This window comes from Pelophylax lessonae, assembly GCF_965119305.1.
Source record: "Pelophylax lessonae genome assembly, chromosome: 12".
In the NCBI taxonomy this organism is placed as follows: domain Eukaryota; kingdom Metazoa; phylum Chordata; class Amphibia; order Anura; family Ranidae; genus Pelophylax; species Pelophylax lessonae.
This window is the reverse complement of record NC_138779.1, coordinates 91,416,773-91,444,128: the sequence shown is the minus strand read 5'-3', so window position 1 is coordinate 91,444,128 and position 27,356 is coordinate 91,416,773. Positions and strand designations below refer to the sequence as shown.

The following is a 27,356-nucleotide window of genomic DNA, read 5'->3' as shown; positions in this document are numbered from 1 at the left end:
CCTGAGCGGTGTTTCTCCTCTCCAAATTACATTGGAGGCCAGGCTGTTTTACTGCTCTTCTCATCTAGGGACCTGCTATGTATGTATCTACCTCTAGTGACGGGACATGTGCTATGCACTCCTGTGCTTGACAGCTGCGTCAGCCAATGAGAGGAGTGCATAGTGCACATCTGCCCACTAGACATCTGTGCTTGACCTGGAGGAAAGAGGATATCAGAAAAGTTGACCGACCGACTGGGGAAAGTTTATGATTATGAAGTAGGAGGCTATATGGCCTCTGGGAGCAAAAGCGTGGTGGCAATTGTGACCTCTGTGGCTTCTTGCTGGGCAATAATCCACAGAGTTATGACTGCTGTTGAAATCAAAAAGTGTTTATTCCCCATCATTAAAGATAAATTGGCTGCTGCCTCCCTAGAATCGCTGTTTTCTTTTGGTTAATCTTAATTAGAAAATGTGGAAATTAATGAACGTATGCCTTTTATTTAACCTTTCTTTACAGAACGCTATTGAAAACAATTCTAGTCTAGTACAGTTGAACAGTTGGATATCAGGGTTCATTAAAAGAATCCTCTTTGAGTGTTTCTGACAGCTGAAAAGATTTCTGCTTGAGAGAGCTTACAATCTCTCACTCTTTCACTGAACCATCCTCGTGCAAGCTTTTCCCTTACATGCTTCTAGACAGGTCATGTCGTGTTCGATTTGCCTCTGTCAGTAACGCACTCAGATTGACACCCACACTTCAACACCTATCAGGCGCACTCTTGGATCGATCAGCACAAGACTTCATGACCCCCCCCTCCCCAGTGGGGAAGTGTGACAAAAGTCAGAATTGGTGCAAGCGATAATGACATTAGCTGTAGCCTGGAATAACCCAACGTGACAGAGCAAGACCCAGGTGTAGATCAGCTAGCTGCATGCATGTTAAGCAGAGAGGCAGCTGCTGTGGCTCCGGTAGCAGCCCATTGGCTAGTAGCAGCAGACAGTTCTTCCAAGCAGGATCACAAAGCTTAAGCTGTGAATAGAGAAACATCAAGCTAGGAATCAGCCAGCTGCTAAAAGGGGAGCTTATCAAGTATCACTTTTGTGTACAGCTTCTCCTCCAAGACCAGTATGATCACCTCACCTGGACAACTTTTCACATCTGCCATTCTAAGGATCAACCCCAAGGATGTGAGAACAAAAGCATCTTACAAGTAGTTCCAGTGTAGAAAAGCTGCAGAGGCTCAAAATTTAAAGAGCATCTCTACTTTACAAAGAAATTGGACTAACTCAGAGAGCCTGCGCTTTGCATTTAAAGTGGTCAAGTGAAAGTGAAGAGCAAGAAACTAACAAAGTAAAATAACACTTTCAACAAAGAGTTTTTCAGCCCTGCCTGGACGATTTCAAGAATTATACATCTAAAAATGTCTGACCAAGAGATTGAGGACTTTGATGTGGACAGTATATCGGATACTTCTCGAATGATCCCAAGCCTCCCTCCATACAACATGGATGACCAGCTCCTGCCCATGGAGTCCCGGAGCAGGTGGGGTTGCTGGATTTGGACAGTGTTTGTCACTGGAGCTAACTTTTTGGCGTTTTTAGTTAACTCCCTAGTCTTGGCGGTCATATTCTCCATTGTCTTGACTCCAACTATCGTTGTGGTCTACTTTGGATTTAAATGCCACTCAAGGGTAAGTACATGATGATATCTGTCCCTGTGACTTGCACCTATAGAACCTATAAATATACATGGTGTATATAGTATAGCTAATATTGTAGCAAGACTAAAAAACAAAAATGTTGAACATAATGAAGCAATCTGTAGCAAAATCTTATATGAATACCACTTCAGAAGGTTGTCTCAGAAGTGTAGTGTTCGTTGCAGCTCCATAAAGTATAATTTTCCTAGCTGTGCACCTTTTACCTCCATACTCTACAATTCTCTGGAGTGCACTGGGTATGAAGGAGAGAGTTTGATTCACAATACAACTGATTTTGGTGTGGTTCTGTGAAATGTTATCTCTGAATATGAATAATTGCAAGACACATATAGGAGATCATTGATGAAAAAAGAAAAGCTTTGGAACATTTCAGCTAATGCCCCACTGTTCTGGGCTAGATCAATATGGATAAATCTATAGTTAATGGCCAAACTGGTGCTTGTCCTACAGGCAGTGAAGGGTGAATGTGCAAGTTGGCTGAGGAACATTTCTAACACAATCACATCATTATATTTTTTAAGTGTTGAACACATAGAAGTAAAGACAAAGTTGGAAAGAGGGAGATGCGGTGGGGGAAAGAGATAGATAGATAGATAGATAGATAGATAGATAGATAGATAGATAGATAGATAGATAGATAGATAGATAGATAGATAGATAGATAGATAGATAGATAGATAGATAGATAGATAGATAGATAGATAGATAGATAGATAGATAGATAGATAGATAGATAGATAGATAGATAGATAGATAGATAGATAGATAGATAGATAGATAGATAGATAGATAGATAGATAGATAGATAGATAGAATAAGGGACAGATACATAGAATGATAGATAGACAGACAGATAAATAGATAGATAGACAAGGAGAATGATTCATATATACAAGTACTTGTAGATTGTCCAGATTTTAAAGACTTAAACAATGTCACCATTCATTCAACGTACACCTATAAGCGATATAAGTACAGGTGATAATACAATAATCCTTTGTTACAAAAAAAATATCTGTACACATGATCCTAAAGCCCTTACGTTAGTGCTTACTTGACTGAATTGACTTCAATTTTTTAGGAACAGTCTGAAGGCCAACCAAGGATTGTAACCCAAAGCAACCATCTAGACTCCACCAGTTAAGAATATCCAGATCAAAGCAAATCTAATTCTAACTTCTAAAGCTAATCTGTGTTTTTTCATCTCTCTTTGCTCTGTTAAATTAAGGTCACAGCATTTTTATGGAGGTGTCAAACCGATTACACAGTATCCTATTTGCACACTGCTTGATTTTTCATGGACAAACCATGGGAGATAAGGAGTTAAGGCACACAAGGCATGAAGATCATTGTCATGTCTGATGTGATTGCGGTGTGGATGTATAGAACCAGCTTCCCATTATTTAACCCAGTGTATGCTGCTTGTACAATAACTGGAGATATCTGCTTAGACACCAAGCTGGCAGTGATGAATGCTTCTAGACCTGGAATGGAAAGCAGTGAGGCACGTGGCATGTTGGATGGTGTGATGGGTCTTTGCTTATATTTTTTGGTATTGGTTGGTAAAAGGCTACTAGTCCAGGCAAGCCAGCCTTTCTCCCCTTTCTGTTCATCTCTCAGTCTTTCGTATTTCTCTTTCTTTTTCTATCATCATCAAAATTATTTTGTTCTTTATAGATCTCTTTCTTTTATACAGAAAGTCTTTCAGGACCATGGATAGTAAGATCACTGTATGACTTTACATTTTTTGCAAAGCAAGCTTCAATAAAAGCGCATAAAGCAATAGACCTCATTCAGGTCTATCGGGATGCAGCAGATTTATGGACACTTGTCCAACATGACAGCCCAGAACATACACGGTCTGCATTCGGGGGTACTTGCCTGCTTCTGCGCGCCTGTCAGGTTGGGACGGGTGGCTTTGTCTGCACAGCTTCTGCATCCCAATAGACATGAATGGGGGGCTGCCTGTACACAACACCTTGCGATTCAAGCCAAATCAGCAGATTATGGGCCTCAGCACATGTGTGAATGAGGCTTTAATAGATAAAATAATAAAATTATAAAAAAAAATGATTTTGGTGCAATTTTCTGCTTCAATCCAGATTTCTCCCTCAGTACTTTGTTACTGCTGTTGGATGTCCTCAGTCTGATGGCCGGCATTATTCAGCCCACTTTTTCTGGGCTCAGGTCCTCTTGGAACCATCCAAGCCTGTGACTGGAAAGTGAAAAGAGAAGCAGCACAGTGATGAGCTAATCTCTCGGTCAATCTGCTTTCTCCTCCTGTCAGCATGCTTCTTGTCAGCACATAAACTGACTGTTTTTTTTTTGACCGAGAGATTAGCTCATCGCTGTGCTGCTTCTCTTTTCACTTTCCAGTCACAGGCTTGGATGGTTCCAAGATGCCCAGTTATACTTGGCATTGTAAGAAGTTGATACCAGGTCAAATTCAGACACTTACACTGCTTGCATTTAACTAGTTTCCAACAGTGCTATAGTCAAAAGATTGCCACAGTGTAGTCATCCAGTTCTGGAGAGTGTCCATAGATGGCCTCCCAGAACCATACCCCCATGCACCCCCTTGGGTGCGCATCTGGTATGCTCTGTGATTGCTGTGCCCCTCAAACACAGCTGATCACAGATTGAGGTAAAGCGACAATCACAGCGGTCCTTTTCCCTTGTGATTAGCTGTGTCCTATCACAGCTGATAATATGTAAACAAACTTGCTGGTTATCAGCATTCCTTTCCTCACGCGCTGTCACAGTGTGAGGAAAGGAGAGCCGGCACCTGGCAATTTTGACAGGCACATTTACTCTAATAATCAGTACCAATCAGTGCCTATTTGTGCAGCCTATCTGTCTCCATCAGTGCCACCTATAAGTTCCAATCAGTGCTGCCTATCAGTACCATCTATCAGTGCCCATCAGTGTCGCCTATCAGTGCCCATCAGTGCCGCCTGTCAGTGCCGCCTATTCGTTCCCTTCAGTGACGTCTCATCAGTGACGCCTCTCCAGTGCCCATCAGTGCCACCTTATTAAGGCACATCAGTGCAGCCTATCAGCGCACATGAGTGAAGAAGAAAAATTTATTTTTGCTAAATTTTATAACAGAACCTAAAAAAAAAAAATGTTTTTTCAAAATTTTCGGTATTTTTTTGATTGTTTAGCAAAAAAAAAAAAACCACAACAAAAACCCAGTGGTGATTTAATATAAAAATGTCATATAGTTACAGTGTTGCAGGACCACACAATTGTCATTTAAAGTGTGATAGTGCTGAAAGCTAAAAATTGGCCTGGGCAGGAAGGGGGTGAATGTGCCCACTATTGAAGTGGTAAAATACATGGGCCTGTTATATCTGTTATATCTGCCAAGATTTCACCTTTAAAGTTATCTAAAGCCAACTTTTTTTTTTTAGTAATAGATAGAGTGAGGAAGGATTACAACAACTGCCAGTTCTTTATCACTGTCTTTGTCCCCGCTGGGGAGGTTTACCCTCAGTGTTTTGGTGACTATTGTTATCAAAACTGAAACTTAGTAAGGGCTCATGTACACATAGACTAAGTTGACCGCCGGCTGTGGGAAAACACAAAATTGTGGCGTGCTTTTACAGTGCTTTTGCTGCGTTTTGCGGCTGGCGCTTAAAATGCTCCTATCCTTAACGTTATTCTTTTGTGTTCAGGAGAGGGAGGTTGAGGGAGGTTAAATCTCCCCTAACCAGAGCAGCTTCTAAACTCTTATAAAAGTGTATGAGTGCATGGACACATAGGCTTTTATGGAGTTGAGTTTAGGAGCTTTGACAAAAAAATGACAAAAGCTCCTAAACTCAAGTTTAGAGCTGTAGTGTACATAAGCCCTACAGACCTAAAATTTTGAGTTGTCAATGTATGCAGGAGTAGTGGGGGAAATCTTCCACATGGACACTTGGTACAGTTCCAACTGTCTAAAAGGCAATTTCCCTTTTTCTAGAAATAGTTCCTCTGACTCTCCATTGAGTCTGGGTCAGCCTCCTGATTGTAAGAACAGTGGACCATGTCTGCCCAATGTGTTGGTGTGGCTACTTGTTTTCCTCATCAGGAAGAGCACATGACAGAGTGACAACCCAGAAGCACAGTTGAGAGACAGTTGTCAGCATAGGTGTGCGCAGCCTATTAAATTAGGGTGTGCACCCCAAAGCTCAAACACACGTGTTTGTGTGTGTCTACATATATATGACCCCAGCACATTTATCTTCCTGCCGGCACATTGAAAGGCAAGTGCCTAAAGACTTCTCTTATGGCAGAGCCAGTAAGAGAGAGATTTTTCCCTTCTTCCTACCAGCACAAAAAGTGATACAGTAATCCCCCGCTCCATCGCGGTTCAGTTTTTGCGGTCCCGGTAATTCACGTTTTTTTTTGTAATGTTATTTTACTATATAAATCATTAAAAATGAAATATTTTTGTGTTTTCCATAGCTCTTGCTCTGTCTCTTAGTATCTTTTATGTGTTTAAATGAGTTTCTATTGTTTTAAAAGTGTGTTTAAAGAGCTTAAAATGCTTTTTACACGTACAGTGACAGTAAAAAAACATGCCTACAATGCATTTTAATAGGGTTTTTCTATTTTTGCGGAATTTCACTTTTCGCGGCTGGGTCCGGAACGTAACCCCCGCAATGGAGGGGGGTTTACTGTAATGTTAATGTACATGGGGTGATTAGGGTGTGCCCAGGCACACCTGGCACACCCTGTGCGCGCACCTATGGTTGTCAGACTGTACTACTTTTTATTATATTACATTAACATGCTTCAGCTTAAAGGAACTTAGTGACTGGATTTAGATCTACTTTAACCACTTTACCCCCGCTCACTTTGCTGCTACTGCAGCAAAGTGGCTCGTTCCCGTCCAGCGACGTAGACCTACGTCGCTGGACTCCGCCCCTTGTGGGCGGTGCGCGCGCGCCGCCGGAGGCTCGCTCCCGCTGTTTTCAGTCACAGCGGGAGTCGGGCCAGGGGAGGAGCAGCGGCGATCGCCGCTGCTCTTACCCGATCGTCGGGGATCGAGTCTGGAGATCCGCCCGCTGTGTGTAAACACAGCGGGCGGATCTCTGAAGTGACAGGCAGGGTCAGATTGCAGGGTTCAGCATAGCTGAACCCTGGATCTGTCCCTGTGTCACTCTGTCACCTCCCCCCCCCACACGTCAGTAAGCACCAGGCATACATTAACCCCTCCCTCTCCAATAAAATTAACCCCTTCCCTGCCAGTGTCATTTTTACAGTAACAGTGCATATATATAGCACTGATTACTGCAGTAATGTCACTGGTACCCCCAAAAGTGTCAAAAATGTCAGTCAAGGGTCCGATCTGTCCGCCGCAATGTCGCAGTCCCGCAAAAAAAAAAATCGCAGATCACCGCCATTATGCGTTAAAAAAAAAATCACCAAAAATGACAGAAATCTTTCCCTTTGTTAGTAAACGCAATAACTTTTGCGCAAACCAATAAAAATACGCTTATTGTGATTTTTTTTACCAAAAATATGTAGCAAAAAACAAATTGGCCAAAAATTAAAAAAAAAATTGATTTTTACATTTTTTTGGGGGGGAATTTCATATAAAAAGATGTGAAAAATATTGTTATTTTTTCAAAATAAACGCTCTTTTTTTGTTTATAGCGCAAAAAGTAAAAATCGCACAGGTGATCAAATACCACCAAAAGAAAGCTCTGTTTGTGGGAAAAAAAGGACGTAAATTTCGTTGGGGTACGGCGTCGTACGACCGCGCAATTGTCAGTTAAATTCGCACAGCGCCGAATCGCAAAAAGTGGCCTGGACGGAAGACAGCAAAATCCTCCGGTGGTAAAGTGGTTAACAGAACTTCATCACTGCATACCCCAACAAAGACCTTGGATCAACACATCACCCTCTTTCAAATGCCACAACCAACTCCACATAGGAAATCATTCCATTTCTCCGGTGTAGCGGTTGGCCGGTGATGCTACAGTCGCTGACATTCTGCACAGTATAATGCAGAGCTGACTTAAGGCCTGCAGAACTTCAGGCAATTGTAAAACACAGTCAAGTTATGTCTAAAAAACAATTAAAGCAAACCCTGTCATTAACTGACCATATGGAAAAACATGATAAGCAGAGGTTATCTTGCATGATGTCAAGGTTATCTTGCATCAGAGGTTATCTTGCATGATGTCAAGACAATCAGTAGATATCGGAATAAAGGCAGCTGAAGTTACTTGCAAATAATGTCTTTTCCTTCAAGCATTGATCAATAGGGTTGTCCATCACATAATGGACCACTGAAGTGGCTAGACTCAGGTGATACAAAGAGATGAAATAATCCTCTCTACATTCTCCTAAAACACACAGATCAAAAGTTATTTCTCAGCAGTAGAAGGCAGGGGGTGGGGAGTTATCACACACTGCACAGCTAGAGCACAGAACTCAGTGAAATCCGAAACCTGAGTGGAAGGAATAGACCCTCCCCTCTACACAGTCTCATAGTGAAACCTGCACAGCTGAGGCTGTCAATCACCTTCTGTGTGATGGAGAGGGAGGGGAGGTCACCCTAGATTCTGTGGAATGGAATCGGCTTGAACTATTATGAGTGACTTATGCAGATAGCAGAGGGAAGATACAGCAGAGAGAAATGACAATTGGTGCTTTGGACTGAGGCTAGTACACACTATAGAAGGGTGTGCTTTTTAATTTTTATAATCACTTTAAAGCGGTTTTAAATCCAAAAACAAACATTTATTGAGTTTACCAATTCTTAAGCTGCCCATAGATTAATCAAAATTCAGCCGGTTCAGCCGGAACTGGCCAAATTTCTATCCTTCTATGGCTGCTCCTATTCGAAAGCAGTTGAAGGACTGACTGCTCTCCTATGCGCTTGCTGTAAATTTTTCTTCGATCAGCACTGCAGTCACAGTGACAGCACTGCATGATATAGTGGGGAGGATTCCCCCATTCAACTCGATTGTGTGGATAGGGAAATCTGTTCCGTTTTTTTTTTTTCAATCAACCCATTGCATTCCAATTGCACTTTACATCAGTGTCATCCTAACATGTTTCCAGCATTGGCTGCTATAGCCGGAGATATTTAAATTTAGCCTAATTTAACCTGCTGTGCAGAATTGTTCAACATTGTTCTGGGTAAGCTAGAAGATAGTGAACCAACAACCAGGTCCATCAGTACGTACTCATAAGGCTTTAGAAAAAAGGCTTCCGGGTCTCTAGGTTGTAGTTGTCATGGATCATCTCTGCCTTTCAACGTTACTTCACAGTTGGGCAAGGACTGAGATCTGGTACTGGCCATTGTGTCACGTCCTCCACGCTGTAACAGATTTTTTCTGTCAAGTTTTATAAAACCTATAGAAATAGGTTGTCTAATCCCACATTTCTGACTCAATACGTTTATTTGAAACGGTCTGGGAATCAGAATTACAAATGCCTGAATAAAATGATGTTATTTTTATCAGGTCGGGCAGTTGATAGAAAATCTCTGTCCCTGTCTCTGTCTGTCTTGTCTGTCTGTCTGTCTCTGTCTCTCTCTCTCTCTCTCTCTCTCTCGCTATATATTATATATATATATATATATATATTGTAAGGGATTAGCTCGGTGGTAGGCGTAGATGACTCCTTGGGGGGTGCGTTTTCACAGAGAAATAGCCCAAAAGTGCTTGCAAACAACAGGTTTATGGTTTATTCTTCCAATTTCTTCAAACAAGTGCATGCAGCAAAACAACAAAATAAAATAAAACACAAAATAAATCCTGGCCGCTGTGGGCGTCTACCTTCTCACAGCTGGAACCTACCTAAGAAGTCTTCCCAACCTACTGTTGGGCCGACACTGCTGATCCTACAGCAGACACTCAAATGTCCATTTGTTTGCTTTTCACACAGCACAAACATTGTCCATTGAACATGTCCCTTTGTTTTCTTTCACACAGAAACACTTCGTCTTCTCACCTTTGAGACGTCTTCACTCGTTTTTACCCTCCTGAGCGCACACCGCTTCAGGAGGTCTTCCCCATGCTCACTCAGCTTTCAGGGGGCACACAGGACTGTCCTCTACCCACATGGCGTCAGGATGCAGCCGTTTGTCTGCCTTCCTCTCCCAGCCCACACGGCGACAGGAGGCAGCAATGCATAGACTTTCTTTGGACAAATTATAGAGGCCTTAATTTCCTCATTCTGAACAGCTGAAGGCCTTTCAACTTCTTTACACCTTCCTGCTGCCTTTGGCAGCCGACACCCTATAGTAATTACTGAACTTTTCAAAGCAGGTGGGAATGTGTCTCCTCTCAGTGACTACATTCCCAGATTTACCTGACTTCCTGTCACATACCCCCCCCTCTTGTTTCAACCCTAGGGTTGGGACACATATTTCCAGGCACACATGTGTCAGGCACTGCTTACTCACTGATAAGCCTCCTATTATCCTCAAGCTTCCGGATGAAACTGTTTCTGTCATCTTCATTGACAGTTTTCTCATAAATGCCACACAGTTTGTCTCTCATCTCATATACACATTCTTCAACTGCATTTTTGGCATCATTTTGCTCCTTCTCGTTTCTGTCATCTTCATTGACAGCTTTCTCATAAATGTCAGACAGCTTGTCCCTCATAACCGTCTGTCCAATCCACCATGGAGGACCGTGATCCATAGGTAACTCAATTTTGCTAGTCTTAAAGTCTTCAACATTCTTAAGACGCCTCTCTCTGCAATCAACAAATGATTTCCACAACACTTTGAGAACCTCTGCTTCACTTAGCTTTGTTCCAAGAACTGTCTGTACTTTATCAACTTTCCTTCCATCATCATATGGGTCAAAGGCAACAACACAGTTGAACCCAGCGATCTGGGTGGTATCCATTATAGACCTCCTCTCTGCATCAGTGAAGAAGCATGGAACTGCAACACATTCTTTTACAGGTTTCTTCAATGCACTTTCTGCTGAACTATTTGACCGCTCAAAGTCACCTAGTTCCTTTTCTCTATCTGAATTCCACATGGAATGCATCTCAAGATCACGATCAAACTTCTGCCACCCGTCTTTCACCAGTTCCATTTTGGAAACACTCCCTGAAAGGCACTTATTCATTTGCTTCACGTTTTCACCAACAGCCTTAGTTTTCTCCACTAGGTGGCGTTTGCTTTTTTCTCCCAGATTTATATCACTTGCTTTAGTTTTCTCCGCTTTAGTTTTCTCCACTAGGTTTTCAGCCTGAACTGAGAAATCATCACATTTCTTACACAACTCTTTTGTTTGCTGAAGCTCTAATGATACATTTTCCAATGCTTGAAGTTTTTGAAGGAACGGTTTATTCCAAAGGGGTGATTCAAGCCACGTGTCATCACATTTCTGAGGATCACTCAGGACAGACCCCAAAACACTGATCCTTTTAAAAACTGCATCAGGCACACTATCCCCTCTTTGGGACAGATCCTCTGTTGCCTGGAATTCCTCTTCCAGTTCCTGCAACGGAATCTTCATCTCTTCTACTTGCTGTTCTAAGACTCGCTTAGACTTTTCTAGCTCCTGAACGCTTTTCACAACATCATCCTTGGAGCGGACCAAATCTTCCATTTCTGTACACAGCTGTTGGTTAACTCTTTCTAGTTCAACTTTACACTCTAGAGCTTCCTCCAAGGAGCGAGCCAAGAACAGGGCTTTGCTCTCGTTATCACGCACCTCCGTTTCTGCACGGGCGCGTTCTTCTGCATATTTTGCAGACACAGTCTTCTCTTCACCAAGCATCTGATCAAACTTCTTTTTCACATCTTCAACACACTGTAATGAACCAACGCTTTCTTCCATGCGTTTTTTCATATCCGCTATCTGAGCTTGCAATGTTGCGACTTGCTCTGATAGGTTTTTCTTTGCTTCCTCCTCCTCTTTTAATTGTTCCAGGAAGCCATTTTTCTCATCTTCCATTTGTTTGAGCTTTGTGCTAAAACTCAGCCTTTGACACCTCTCCTCCTGTAAGAGTTCCTGCGTGTCTTGCAGCTGCGATTCCAAGATATAAAAATCTTCCGCAATTTCTCTAGATTTGCTGTCTGCTTGAGAAAGCTGATTTGTAACATTGTCCAGCTCAACCTGCAGTCGGTTTGCCTTCTCTGACAGCTTAGCACACAATCGGTCACCTTCTGACACCTTGACTTGCGATTCCAGAAGCTGTGCCTCTACTTTTTCCCTCTTATGTTCACAATCTCCTTTTCCCTGCATAAGAGCCTTCACCTCATTGGCTAGTTTCTGGGAATGAGACTGTAATTCTGCCACACAGGCTTCTTTCTCCTTTAACTGCTGCTGGAAACGTTGGGCTTCACCTTTCCAACTTTCACAGTCTGCACGTAATTCATCTACCACATTGCTCAAAGTGGTGAGCTCATACACAGTACTCAGTAATTTAGCCTCTCTTTCACTTTTCTCGTTGTCGCTGAGAGACAATGTCGTTTTCAGAGCGACATTCTGTTCCTGCGACTCCTGCAGGTCTATTTTTGTAACTTCCAAACACTGAAGACTTTTTTCCAGCTGATTACGCAACTCCAACATTTCACACATGCTTTGCTTCTGCAAAGTCTGAATTTCAATTTCCTTTTCCATGAGGATGGTATCTTTCTCCTTTATAGTGTCTTGACATTTTTGCAACTCGACCAAAAGAAGAGCAGTGGTTTCTTCCCACTGTGACACATGAGACTTGAGTAGTTCATTCGTTTCCTGCAAGTTTCTATGCTCCATCTTAAGCAATTCCACGGCTTGTTCCTTTTCTTCCATTTTCCGTTGCAAGGCATCCAACTCAGCCCTGCACACATACTCGGTTTCTTCCAAACCGATGGCCTCCATTGGCTGCTGGCGTCTCTGTTTCCAGCCTGCCATGCTCTCTTGGTGATCCTTTTGTTGAGCTGCAAAGCTCCGTTGTTTCAGCATCTCCCCCATTTTGGGTTTACTTTTCATCTGAGCACACTGCGTCTCCATAGCAGTTTCATCAGTGTTGCTAGGGACAACACCCTTCCTCTTTAGTAGACTCTCTTTAGGCATGGATGGGGCTGGTTCAGACGGTAGCATCCCCTCCATCCATAGAATCCGGTCTCTCATTTCATCTATCTTTGCATTTTTCAGGCGTTTGGATCGCCCCATCTTCAATAACTCCACAAATTTTTCACAGTCCAGCAAAAAAAAATTTCAGACCACTGTCTCTTTAACACATGTAGTTTTTCTCTCTCTTGCAAGATCTCTTTTCCTGCGCACACAGTTTGTGCAGTCACTTGCACCAGACACAACAAAGTTCATCAAAAAATTTTGAGACCGCTGTCTCTTTAAAACACTTTTTTTTTTTTTCTGTCAGGATCTTCTCTCCTGCACACATAGATTGTGCAATCTCATGCACCAGATAAAGTTCATCAAACATTTGCACATCCTTGCAGGGATCTCTGCTTATGCCCGCATCCTCCACCATATGTAAGGGATTAGCTCGGTGGTAGGCGTAGATGACTCCTTGGGGGGTGCGTTTTCACAGAGAAATAGCCCAAAAGTGCTTGCAAACAACAGGTTTATGGTTTATTCTTCCAATTTCTTCAAACAAGTGCATGCAGCAAAACAACAAAATAAAATAAAACACAAAATAAATCCTGGCCGCTGTGGGCGTCTACCTTCTCACAGCTGGAACCTACCTAAGAAGTCTTCCCAACCTACTGTTGGGCCGACACTGCTGATCCTACAGCAGACACTCAAATGTCCATTTGTTTGCTTTTCACACAGCACAAACATTGTCCATTGAACATGTCCCTTTGTTTTCTTTCACACAGAAACACTTCGTCTTCTCACCTTTGAGACGTCTTCACTCGTTTTTACCCTCCTGAGCGCACACCGCTTCAGGAGGTCTTCCCCATGCTCACTCAGCTTTCAGGGGGCACACAGGACTGTCCTCTACCCACATGGCGTCAGGATGCAGCCGTTTGTCTGCCTTCCTCTCCCAGCCCACACGGCGACAGGAGGCAGCAATGCATAGACTTTCTTTGGACAAATTATAGAGGCCTTAATTTCCTCATTCTGAACAGCTGAAGGCCTTTCAACTTCTTTACACCTTCCTGCTGCCTTTGGCAGCCGACACCCTATAGTAATTACTGAACTTTTCAAAGCAGGTGGGAATGTGTCTCCTCTCAGTGACTACATTCCCAGATTTACCTGACTTCCTGTCACAATATATATATATATATATATATATATATATCTCACAAAAGTGAGTACACCCCTCACATTTTTGTAAATATTTTTATTTTTATTATAATAAAATATTTACAAAAATTGTGAGGGGTGTACTCACTTTTGTGACATACTGTACATGTTCACAGATCAGCCATAACATTATGACCACTGACAAGGTTGGTTCCAATCGAAAGGTGTAAGAACACGCAGTGCAATGCAGACCAGTCTGGGTGCCCATGCCGACCCATGTCAACAGCCAAAAGTGCCTACAACTGAGCATCACAACTGGACCAAGGAGCAATGGAAGAAGGTGTCTTTGAGGTGTTGACTTGGCCTCCAAATTCTCAGTCCTATCGCGCATCAGTGGGATGTGCTGGAAAAATAGGTCCAATACATGGAGGCCCCACCTCACAACTTACAGGGCTGGTACAGGATCTTCTATTGACAGCTTGGTGCCAGATACCACAGCATACCTTCAGTTGTCTAGTGGAGTTCATACCTTGATGGGTCAGAGCTGTTGTGGCGGCAAAAGAGGGTCCGACTCAATGCTAGGAGGGTGGTCATGGTATGGTGAGTGGTCATAATATTATGACTAAAGGGTGCATATATATATATATCTATATATAGATATATATATATCTATATATATATATATATATATATAGATATATATATCTATATATATATATATATATATATATATAGATATATATATATATAAATATATACACACACACTATATTGATAAAAGTATTGGGACACCTGCCTTTACACACACGTGAACTTTAAATGGAATCTCAATCCATAAGGACATGGATGAGCGAGTTTGCAGTGGAGGAACTTGACTGGCCTGCACAGAGTCCTGACCTCAGCCCAATAGAACATATTTGGGATGAATTAGAGCAGAGACTGTAAGCCAGGCCTTCTTGTTCAACATCAGTACCTCACAAATGGGCTTCTGGAAGAATGGTCAAACATTCCCAGAGACACACTTCTAAACCTTGTGGACAGCCTTCCCAGAAGAGTTTAAGCTGTTATAGCTGCAAAGGGTGGGCCAACTCAGTATCGAACCCTACGAACTAAGACTGGGATGCCATTAAAGTTCATGTGCGTGTAAAGGATTTTGCTAATATAGCGTATGTATATATATATATATATATATATATATATATATATATATATATATATATATATATATATATATATATATATATATATATATATATATATATATATACACAGTGCTTTGCGAAAGTATTCGGCCCCCTTGAACTTTTCAACCTTTTGCCACATTTCAGGCTTCAAACACAAAGATATAAAACTGTAAATTTTTGTGAAGAATCAACAACAAGTGGGACACAATCATGAAGTGGAACGAAATTTATTGGATATTTCAAACTTTTTTAACAAATAAAAAACTGAAAAATTGGGCGTGCAAAATTATTCAGCCCCCTTAAGTAAATACTTTGTAGCGCCACCTTTTGCTGCGATTACAGCTGTAAGTCGCTTGGGGTATGTCTCTATCAGTTTTGCACATTGAGAGAATGACATTTTTGCCCATTCCTCCTTGCAAAACAGCTAGAGCCCAGTAAGGTTGGATGGAGAGCGTTTGTGAACAGCAGTTTTCAGTTCTTTCCACAGATTCTCGATTGGATTCAGGTCTGGACTTTGACTTGGCCATTCTAACACCTGGATATGTTTATTTGTGAACCATTCCATTGTAGATTTTGCTTTATGTTTTGGATCATTGTCTTGTTGGAAGACAAATCTCCGTCCCAGTCTCAGGTCTTTTGCAGACTCCATCAGGTTTTCTTCCAGAATGGTCCTGTATTTGGCTCCATCCCTCTTCCCATCAATTTTAACCATCTTCCCTGTCGCTGCTGAAGAAAAGCAGGCCCAAACCATGATGCTGCCACCACCATGTTTGACAGTGGGGATGGTGTGTTCAGGGTGATGAGCTGTGTTGCTTTTACGCCAAACATAACGTTTTGCACTGTTGCCAAAAAGTTAGATTGTGGTTTCATCTGACCAGAGCACCTTCTGCCACATGTCTGGTGTGTCTCCCAGGTGGTTTGTGGCAAACTTTAAAATACACTTTTTATGGATAGCTTTAAGAAATGGCTTTCTTCTTGTCACTCTTCCATAAAGGCCAGATTTGTGCAGTATACGACTGATTGTTGTCCTATGGACAGAGTCTCCCACCTCAGCTGTAGATCTCTGCAGTTCATCCAGAGTGATCATGGGCCTCTTGGCTGCGTCTCTGATCAGTCTTCTCCTTGTATGAGCTGAGTTTAGAGGGTCGGCCAGGTCTTCGTAGATTTGCAGTGGTCTGATACTCCTTCCATTTCAATATTATCGCTTGCACAGTGCTCCTTGGGATGTTTTAAGCTTGGGAAATCTTTTTGTATCCAAATCCGGCTTTAAACTTCTCCACAACAGTATCTCGGACCTGCCTGGTGTGTTCCTTGTTCTTCATGATGCTCTCTGCACTTTAAACGGACCTCTAAGACTATCACAGTGCAGGTGCATTTATACGGAGACTTAATTACACACAGGTGTATTCTATTTATCATCATAAGTCATTTAGGTCAACATTGGATCATTCAGAGATCCTCACTGAACTTCTGGAGAGAGTTTGCTGCACTGAAAGTAAAGGGGCTGAATAATTTTGCACGCCCAATTTTTCAGTTATTTATTTGTTAACAAAGTTTGAAATATCCAATAAATTTTGTTCCACTTCATGATTGTGTCCCACTTGTTGTTGATTCTTCACAAAAAATTACAGTTTTATATCTTTATGTTTGAAGCCTGAAATGTGGCAAAAGTTTGCAAAGTTCAAGGGGGCTGAATACTTTCGCAAGGCACTGTATATTCGTCTATGTTTTAGCTGTTTAGCCAGAGGTTAGTTTTAGATCATCATGGTTTTGAAAAAATTTAGGATACTAAACTTTGTAATTATCTGTCTCTATTCAGCCCTCGGGAGAAGCTAGTCTCAGACAGCCTGTATTAAAATTCTTCTCTCTGCTAATGTAACATGCTCAAAAAAGGCAATAATGACAAAGTATTCATCTAAAATTGCTTTTCTTTGTCTGCTTTGTACATGGCTGATGATCTTATTCCAATTTCCCCCATCTCTGTGTAATGCCAATGACAGTAAATCAATGTGCAGGAACACTGTGACAAGCAGAATTATAACACGTGAAGGCATAAGTACCAGCAATGTAATTCAACCAAGACAGAAAAAGACAGATTCTGAGTAAGAAACTGAGAGTCCAATGCTGTTCATCTGACACGTCTGTCCAGTTGGTCATGCCCATTTAGGTGATGATCTCAGTCAATGGGTTTGACTTGCTAAGCAGAATTGCATTGGAGTGGGGAGAATTGTTATGCAGATTATAAGTGGAACAATTGATCACTAGTATGAAACGTTCATACTCCAAACAAAGGATCAGGTTCAACCTATACACCATGTTGTTGGTGTAAAAAAGCAATATAAGCACATAACAGGCTTTCTTCAGCAGCATAATAAATTGGCCAAACCCTGAAAATCTGTGCATGTGCTCAATGATTCAGCTGTCAAAAAAATAAAAAAATCAGGTTTCTTCAGGGGTGCCTTGACAAAATCCTTAAACATTCCCTAAAAATTGTATACAAGCCAACAGGTTGATAAAGCCTGCCTTTTAATTACACAAAGCCACACAGTTTCAATGTACACCATTACAACCTTCCAGCCACTGCCGTTCCGACAACCAATGACGTCATTGGTTGATAGGTGGATGTTAGGCACCTGCACAGCATACTTGTGTGCCCCTCCTGCACCCCTCTCCATCAGCAATGGGATCACATTAGCTGAATGAAGGAGAGAAGCTGAGGGAGATGAGAAACATTGGAATACTAGTCAGTACCAGTGTGCATAGGTGTATTGGCTTTGGAAGCATAAATTACCTCTAACATTGGGTGTCCCACATGTGTGGATGTTGTCGTGTCCTGGAAAACTTTTAGTTTCGTTTTATTATATTTTATAATGAGGTTCCTCAGGGTTGTCCATAATTTTAGAGTGTGCCTTGACTAAAAAAAGGTTGAGAAACCCTGCTGTCGGCATGTGACTACAGGCGCCCTTCCTAGAGAGGCGCCCGTCTGTATGAGATAGACATGTACAGAACAAAAAAATGTGTTTAGTTTTGGATAGATTCATTATGTTACTAATTTTGTTTAGTTGATTCATTTGCAAATTTGTTTAGTTGTGTTTAGTTTAGTTTATTAATTTACTAACGAATTCCAAATTTTCCTAATGTTTTCGAATTTGGATCATCAAAAAATGATCCACAGATTTGCATTCTGTGTGAAGAATAGCTGGTTGTTAAGCAGCTGACCAGGAAGCTGGCTGCTATGTCCATAACAACCTATTACTCATCAGCTGTCAGCGGGCTTCCCTGTTGATAGCTAAATGTACACAGAAATGCCAGCAAAAACAATTCTGTGGTCCCCCCTCCTGAACCATACCAGGCCACATGTCCTCAACATGGGGGTGCTTTGGGGCAGAGGGACTGAACCGATCACTGTGAAAACCCCCAAAACTGGGTGACTGCAAGTAAAATTAATCAAAAAAGGTTGATTTAGTAATTTGAGTAGTTTTCTTTGTATGTTTAGATTTATACTGTTCTAAAGAGACATGTCATTATGTAATACTATATATACAGTATATATACTTTTTTTTCTTCTTTTTTTTACAGTTTATGGGGACAAGGGCCTCTTCCACACAACCCTGGCCCGGTGGCTGTGGGGGTGCAGAGATGACTTATTGGAATCTGGAAGCCTCTTGAACAAGATGCCCCCAGATCCTGCCCCCCCCCCCCCATGTGAATGAGTATGGGGTACATAGTACTTCTAGTCATTTACCAACAATTCAGTCAATGTCAGTTTTTGACAAGTCCTTTATAAAAAAAAAACAAAAAACAAAAAAAACAAATGTCCCCTGAAGTAGATCTAACATCAATCACAATGCCTGCCACTACTGCTGACCCCCCAAAAAAAAAAGAAAGAGAAAAAAAAAAGCTCTGCACCCGACGATGGCTCTTTCTGTCTGACAGTTCTTAAATAACTAGGGACTGTGCTTACCCAATGATGTCACCCGGAGACCCAACCCGACCCCCTTGTGTTGTCATCAACTGGAGACATGCTGGGTCGATGACATCACAAGGGTGCGGGTCACCCAGTGATGTCATTGGGTAGCCCCACCTCTTGGTTATTTAAGAACTGTCAGAAGGCAGGAGCCTTCATTGGGTGCAGAGCTCTTTTTAATTTCTTCGGGTCAGCAGTATCAGCGGGCATAGAGATTGATGTTGGATCTACTTCAGGGGACATTTATTTATTTTGTTTTTAAATAAAGGATTTGTCAAAACCTGTTATGTTTTTAGTAACTTTTTACCCTTTTTTGGTGAACGAGTAGGGGCACTATGTACCCTATTCACCCAAACCCCCACCACCACTGGGCCAGGGTTGTGGAGAAGAGGCCCTTGTCCCCATCAACTGTAAAAACAAACAAAAAAAGTATATATACAATATATATATAGTATCACATAATGACATGTCTCTTTAGAACGGTATACATCTAAAAATACAAACAAATCTACTCAGGTGACTAGATCAACCTTTTTTGACCAATTTTACATGCAGTCACCCAGTTTTGGCGGTTTTCACAGTGATCAGTTCAGATGAAGCTTTGATGTGTAACTCTTTAATGTACCCTACATACAACAAAAGTGTCATTATCACTGCAAAAATGCAGAATGCATCCCAAGATACACCAAAGAGCATCAGATCTGGATTAAAACTCTTATTCCATTACATCAAATAACAGCACCGAGGGTCTTTTTGCAAGATCACAGGCATTTACTTATTGGAGACATAAACAAACTTCAAAAGAATCATCACTCACGGTCAGTTACAAATTTACATTAATCATTTTACTTTAAAGGTTTAAATAAGAGAAAATTGCATCATTTCAAATGAAACTTCATACGAAAATTCTTAGGAAAATTTGTACGAATATTCTTATAACACTCCACTGTCGTTCAAAAGTAGTTCAAGATTTTCTTTGCTTTTACCATTCAATTTGGAACTATTTGTAAAATTTGTACATTTGAACAAAAAAAAACATTTTTTCCTGCTCCTTCAAGTTTTCTTGTCACTGAGGTTGATAATGAACATTAATTTGACCCCATTAATTATTAGAAAAATGAATGAACAATCTTACAACGAAAAACAGTGATCAAAATCTACTAGTGTGCTTCACTCTTAGTCTTGCAAAGTTGTATAGTCTTCTCTCCTCTACAGATATTGCTAATTTCACTGCACACTGTGAGTTTCTCATACAATGCATTAGAAGCTGCATCAAGTCATACAGAGCCCATTTTATTTCTTGGCTTTAGGCTTTAGGTCTGAGATGTGGTGGTAAACCGTGGACCAAAGGATCCTGAGGATCTGGCCAAGGGGTTTCTGGTAAAGCTCAGATTTTTCACCGAAAAAGAAAAGAGAGGGAGGGGGGAAGAGCCCTTATTGTGTAGTTAATTCATTAAAAAACAAAAATTGCAGTGCAGTGCTGCTTTCAGTAAACTGCTGGTCCCGTGCAATGATGTCCTCCCAGAATCGTGCTTCCCCTGGGGTGCACACACGGAAGTGTCCGTGCTCGCCGGGTTCACCGGACCTGGCGCATCACGGATCGTGGTATAGGGCCTATGACAGCAGCCCTTTACCACGTGATCGCTCTGTCCAATGACAGAGCGATCAGTTGTCAACAAACCGGCGCTTGTCCGGCTCACCTGTCTACTATCTGTACAAACGGATCTGTACAGCGTGAGAGGAGAGTAGGGAGACTGCAGCAGTGTTCACCCCTGCCTCATCCATGCCTCAATAATGCCACATTTATGCCTCATTCATGCCCATCACAAACAGGATCGGATAGCGATGGGTGTCAGTGGACATGTCACCGCTGACATCTGCTGCCCCATAGAGGTGCATGGAGCATCAATCAGGTCCCCCTGAAAAACTGACAGGCAGGCCTGATCGGAAAGACCGTGTGAAAGGACCCATAGGCCGTCAGTACATCAGGTGTGATCAATTTTCAATGACTGGCACCATAGCTTGTAGACTCTATAAGTTTCACAAAAACCAAATAATATATACTTATTTGGGTTATTTTTACCAAAGATTTGTAGCAGTATAAAATTTGGCCAAAATGAATTCAGAAAAATTACTAATTTGCAAAATTTTATAACTGAAACACATTTTACAAAAGAAAGCTCTATTTGTGTGGAATAAAAGGACAAAAAAAATGTCATATGGGTACTGTGATGGTATTCACCATCACTGGAATTTAAAGACAGATAAGTAATGGTTTGGATTGCTTCATATTTGCCAGCAATATCTCCATATAGAAATATTAAGATTTATTCTGATTTGCCATGAAATCTGTAATTCCTAAATGCTGTGTATATTACATATCTTTCAATGTCAGCAAGGTCTTCCTTTTGTTTGTGTATTGGGAATGTGGATTGCCCTGTCTCATTGTAAGTGCTAATGACCTCCCATTGTTCTGTGTCTGGCTATTGTGTACATTGATTTCCGCTGGGGGCTTCTGTCTCATTACACATAACAGTCCCTCTACTCAAGCTATCCGACCAATCCCTGCTGACTCATTTTCTAGTCCTCATTTGCATGGCTAAGGAGGACCTGAAGGAGAACGGCATGTACTTTGCAATTGACCAATGGGAAAGCGGTTGTTGGGGGTGGGATGTTCCAAATTCTGTATATAAGTCTTGTTCAATAAAGTTGTTCTAGAGTTCCTTCACCTCAATCTAGAGTTCTGTCTCTTATTGGGGGAATCTGCTGCAAGGGATTGCTATGTCCTCCATACTCCCTTGGATAATCACTGAGCTCTTGTAAGAGCTTGTGTAAGAGCTTGTTCTGCTGCACTCTCTGGGGAAAGAGAGGTTCACCCAGAGGAACCTGGAGCCTTGTCGTAGGTCCAGGGTGGGTAGGAGATGCCAAGACCCTAACCAAGCTGCGGCGGTTCATGGAGTCTGAAGTGCTTACGGTGTCTGGTGGAGTGCTTGGAGCCCTCGGGAAGCACTAGGAGCATCTGTCAACGGAGGTACCCGCTCAGGGGTGCCCTGTTCTGTTACAGGTACAGTGTTGGATAACTGTCATTCAAAATGTGAGAGCAGTGAAAGCTAAAAATTGGCCTGGTTAGGAAGGGGGTATAAGTAGTTAAAGACAAGAAATTGTAGTGAAATTGTGTCATTCTGAAAATCTGAAAACAATAAAGGCCTTTCAAGCACTGGAAAACAGGTATGTACCTTTCTGCAGGCAGCCTGCAGTGGGTGGGCTGATTGTGTCAAAAAGTTCCTTTAAATACCATTTTATTCTTAGCAAAAATGTTCTTCCTGTACTCTCACGCATTCTATACTGGCATTGATGAGTTACAGCCGCACACCTTACACAGACTTGTGTGCGGAGGAAGAGAGGCCTTTATGTGGGCAAGCTTTCACCTTTCTCAGTCTCCATAGAGAAGGCTGAATTATTGTTCCATGAACATTGCTCTTTTTATTTTTTAATCAGTCAAAAATAAAACTCCCATCATGTAGTGGCGTACTTTGCTCTATGAGACTTGTACTGTCACAATATGTGACTAACAATCTTGATAGAATCAGTTTTGCTTTTTTTCAGTATTGATTGTTTTAACGCTAAATTCGCAATGGAAAACCGAATACAATTCAAGTAATTTACTCAAGACCTAAATTCCAAGCACTAAACATTCATTGCAGTCTTTTGCTACCTGGTGGATGATATTCAGCATTGCAGTGTGGTCACTTGTGAGGCACCTATCCTCAATTAGGAGTATTTAACCACTTGCTGACCGCCAGCAGTACATATAATGGGCAAGTCGGCTCTGTCCCGCGAAACAACGTAACTGTACGTCGTTTCACCGGACCGCTAGTGGGGGCACGTGCGCGCCACCTGAGGTGCACTCACATGCCGATTGGCTACAGGGGGAGGCACTAAGCAGGTCCAGCGGCCGGGATGTCTGCCGGGCATGCACGATCGCTCCCCATTGAGACAGAATGGTGGTCTGCCGTTGTAAACACAGCAGACCGCTGTTCTGTCAGTAATGAACACAGGGATCCTGTGTTCCTCCTATTTAGGAACACAGGTCTCTGTGTTCATTCAGCAACCCATCCCCCACACAGTTATAAAGCACCCCCTAGGGACACATTTAACCCTTCGATCGCCCCTGGCGTTATCCCCTTCCCTGCCCGTGTCATTAGTACAGTAACAGTGCATATTTTTAGCACTGGTTACTGTAGTAATGTCACTGGTCCCCCCGAAAGTGTCAAAAATTTAATTTGGAGGTCCGATCTGTCCACCACAATATCGCAGTCCCACTGAAAATCACTGATCGCTGCCATTACTAGTAAAAAAATAAATAAAAATCTTTCCCCTAGTTTGTAGACGCAATAACTTTTTTGCAAACCAATCAATATACACTTATTGGGATTTTTTTTTTTACCAAAAATATGTGGCAGAATACAAATTTGCCTAAAATGATGAAAAAATTAGATTTTTTAATTTTTTTTATTGGGAATGTATTATAGCAGCAAGTAAAAAAATATTGATTTTGTTCAGAATTGTCGCTCTTTTTTTGTTTATAGCGCGAAAAATAAAAACCGCAGAGGCGATCAAATACCACCAAAAGAAAACTTTATTTGTGGGGGAAAAAAGGACATAATTTATTTGGGTACAGCGTCACACGACCGCGCAATTGTCAGTTAAAGTAATGCAGTTCCGTAACACATAAAAAGGCCTGGTCATTAGGGGGAAAATTCTTCAGGTCCAGAGGTCTTTAGACTCGGTCTACATCTATGGCTGCGGGGGCAATACCATGCAATTTCCCTGCGGCCCGCGTTTTGAAAAAGGTGCATGCACCTTTTTCTGCATGAAATTCAGGCAAGGAAGCCAATTCAAAGCCCATTCAAATAGGCTGCCGTGTCCGAGCAGACGTGGCCCGCACACACACATAGGTGTGAACCGAGCCTTAAAGTGTACCTTGTTACCCTAACGACTACTTAATTCTTTTCAGATTTGTCTTTGTTATAGACTGGGACTTCCCTTGAATTCTGTTGTTGCCAGCTGCCTGCCCCAAACCCTGCATTTTCTATGACTATGCTTCTTTGCCTACTGCCTATCTGACAACATTCCGGCCATACCCATTTGGGTGACTGTCACCCTTCAGTATCACAGAGAGGAAATAAATTATAACTAAAGGCAAAACTTGGAGAGGGATTAGAACACCTGCCAGGCTTTTAATTCTGTCTGTGCCTCTGGTAGGGAGATCCATCCTCTCTATTTGTCCTGTTTATCATTATCATTGAAAGTAAAAGTAAAAGAAAACCCCACATTATGCGTTTTCCCCAGAAAACGAATAGAGGGGCAATCTTCCAATGAGGACACTAGTTCTGGTGACCTTGGGGGCCCCAAGGGTTTCCCTTAATTTGCAGGGGTTTCCTCTCACTTCCTGTTTCGGCTATGGGGCACAAGAAGTGAAGGTAAATCTCCCCAGTGGGACACAGGTGGCAAAAAGAAAACTAACATAGGTTATACCCCTCCATTACTCAATCCAAAATTAAATTGACTATACTTCTACTTTAATTTAAAGTATCTGAGATAAGTTCTATCTCAGTTGGTGACATTGCTCATATTAAGTATTCAGCTTGCTAACTAATCAATGTGGTGCAGTCAGTCAACATGGTGCAATAATAGATATAGACCCAACATTTGTCAGATACTTGAGTGCATATTAGCTGTTCTGAAATAAAGATACATGTGTTACATGATTATATTTTATAATTGCAACATATTTTTAAAATGACCAGCTGCTATTTTAAAGTCTCCCTCTTTCCCTCTGCTAACTGGCCCGAATCCAAAAATGATTCTATTCAATACCATGGATATACAACATATGTAGCAGCTAAATCCTCGCTAATAGGAATTGGAAACGTTTTTTTCCTGTAGTGAGAACTTCCCCACAGGAATTCATTATGAATAACAGTTTCACCAATTAAGCTAGGTCATGCAGAAACCTAGGGGTCAAGCTGTGTGATGTCAATATTCCCTTATCCCCCATGGGGTTGAAGGCTGAAAATCCTATTACTAAATTCTGTTTGCCGGGAGTGACAATCAATTTATGGCACAAAAATTGTAACAACAGCAGCAGAACAATCACAGATGGGTCTGGTTTTATTTTGTCACTCGCACTTTCCTAGTAGTTAAGAGAAAACAATGCTTTAATACGTTTTGGTTCAACTGCCGCTGCTCATCCCTTTACCTTTCTTATCCTATACACATGGCAATGTGCATGCTTCGGATCATCCAATGACCTCTTCTACCAGTTTAAACCAACTCTAGTCTATTTAACGTGGCCACCATGTATTTCTCAATAGGCCCTGCATGCATGTAGATGGCCTTTGTGTTAGGGCCTTTAGAGAAAAGCTACACCTGCATATTTTGCCACATCCAAGATTGTGAACAGTGACTTCCTTCTCCCGACCTGCTTTGTTCAAATAGGTCTTCTGAAGTACAGTCATAGAGAGAGGGCCTGGAGGAAAACAGCTTCTGATGCATCTCTCATTAATGCTTTGTGTCATTGCTCTCAGGAGTGTTTCTTTTATAAAAATGTTTATTTGTATAATATATTTTATATAGATTTAAAAAAAAATAATACAATGGTTAAGAAACTTTAAAGAGTAACTCCACTTTTGCTGGGAAAAAACATTCCCCTCTGGGTGATCAATGTACATTGCAAGGATTTTAACAAACTTTGTTGTAGATTCCTATTTGTTTCTGCTCTGAAGGAATAGCTCTTTGTTAGATCATGTCCTGCACAGCGCTGTTTCTGAATGGGAGTAACAAATTCTTTGCAAGCAGCTGATGCACTTTCTGATGATGAGAAGAGTTGCAATGTCAGCATCCCTTTAGAAGTAATTAACTCTAGGGGAGTATTTCACCAATGATTACATTTTTTGCTGCAGGGGATGCCTAAAACCCGACTTGTATCTTAGTGCAGAGTTCTTCGCATTAGCGGGAAATTACATTTCTGGGGATGTTCTGTACAGCAACTGTGTACAGAATACCTTCAGGTTGCTATATTGCATTGAATTTATAGAAAATTACAGCAAATGCAGATTGAAAAGGAAAGGTAATTTTAATAACATTACAATATGACTTCTGTAATTGTATACTCTATATCATTTTTTTTTTATTTGCTATCATTTTTTTTCCAATGAAAGTGGACTTACCCTTTAAGAAACCATTTTAAGGTGGTAACAAGAAAATTGGAGCAAACGATCGTTTGATTTTCCTCGATGTTTCAAAGCAAGTTGAAACTGAGGATGGAAATATTGAATGAAAATTCTCGTACAACAAAGTCTTTTTTTTTTTTGTTTATTGTTTCTGATCATGTGCAGTCTTTCTGTCGCTAACAGATATGACCAGAAATGTGTGGACTGCCACAGAGAATATCAGGCACAAGTAAAGTGTAGAGTAATATAGTTTAGTTAAAAAATAAGTGAATATGGGTGATGAAGAGAGAGATATTTGAACAGGCGGGTGTCTAGCAGCAGGAATGGCTTGGCGCAAGCTAACTGAGGCTGAGTGCAATATATCTAACCATGCTTCTAGTAACGGTTGAACAGTTTACACTCTGCTGTCTGACAAGAGACTGCACTGCGTTAATACACTCTACTAGGACCTGTTGGGAACATGCTGAATAATACTCAAAGAAATTCCAATTACCATACCAGTGATTCTACCTGAGCCATACTGAAGGGGGGGGGGGGGGGAGTCATCACTGCCTTCAGTAGTACTGGACAAAGCCAACTCCACACAAACTTGAAACAGGAGTCTTCAAACTATGGCCCTCCAGTTGTTCAGGAACTACAATTCCCATCATGCCTAGACATGTCAGTGAATCTCAGAGTTTTACATTGCCTCATGGGATGTGTAGTTCTGCAGCAGCTGGAGGGCCGTAGTTTGAGGATCGCCTCCAAACAACATCCTACCGTGATCAACTAGGGAATGAGCAAGACTATCGCCTCGTACACACGCAACGATTGTTGGCCATGAATGTTCGGCCAACATCCGATCGGCCGATTGTCGGCTTGTTAGTATGATGCTTCTGACAACCGACTGCGACTTTTCGGCCGAACAAAATCTGGCGTGCATGCTAAAAAATTTTTGTTGACCGTCAACAGATCGGCCGATTTTCCATCAGTCAGTACAGATTTCGGCAGACAAAATTCAGATGAGCAAGACTGGGCATGCTCAGAGATGAAAAAACACACGGAAAGTTAACCATCACATGACATCACTTCTGAAGTTGGTTTTTGTTGGCCGAGAAAATTTG

The 27,356-nt window shown here is 41.6% G+C and overlaps 1 protein-coding gene across 1 annotated transcript in view; it reads left to right on the top strand.

The window, feature by feature from the left end:
* Positions 1 to 790: 790 nt before the first annotated feature.
* The window catches only part of TMEM278 (transmembrane protein 278), a 175,008-nt gene continuing 148,442 nt past the window's right edge, over positions 791 to 27,356 (top strand). Inside the window, exon 1 of the mRNA XM_082274154.1 lies at positions 791 to 1,673. Within this exon, the coding sequence (XP_082130280.1) occupies positions 1,404 to 1,673 (270 nt within the window). The 5' untranslated portion in view covers positions 791 to 1,403. The remainder of the gene's footprint in view (positions 1,674 to 27,356) is intronic.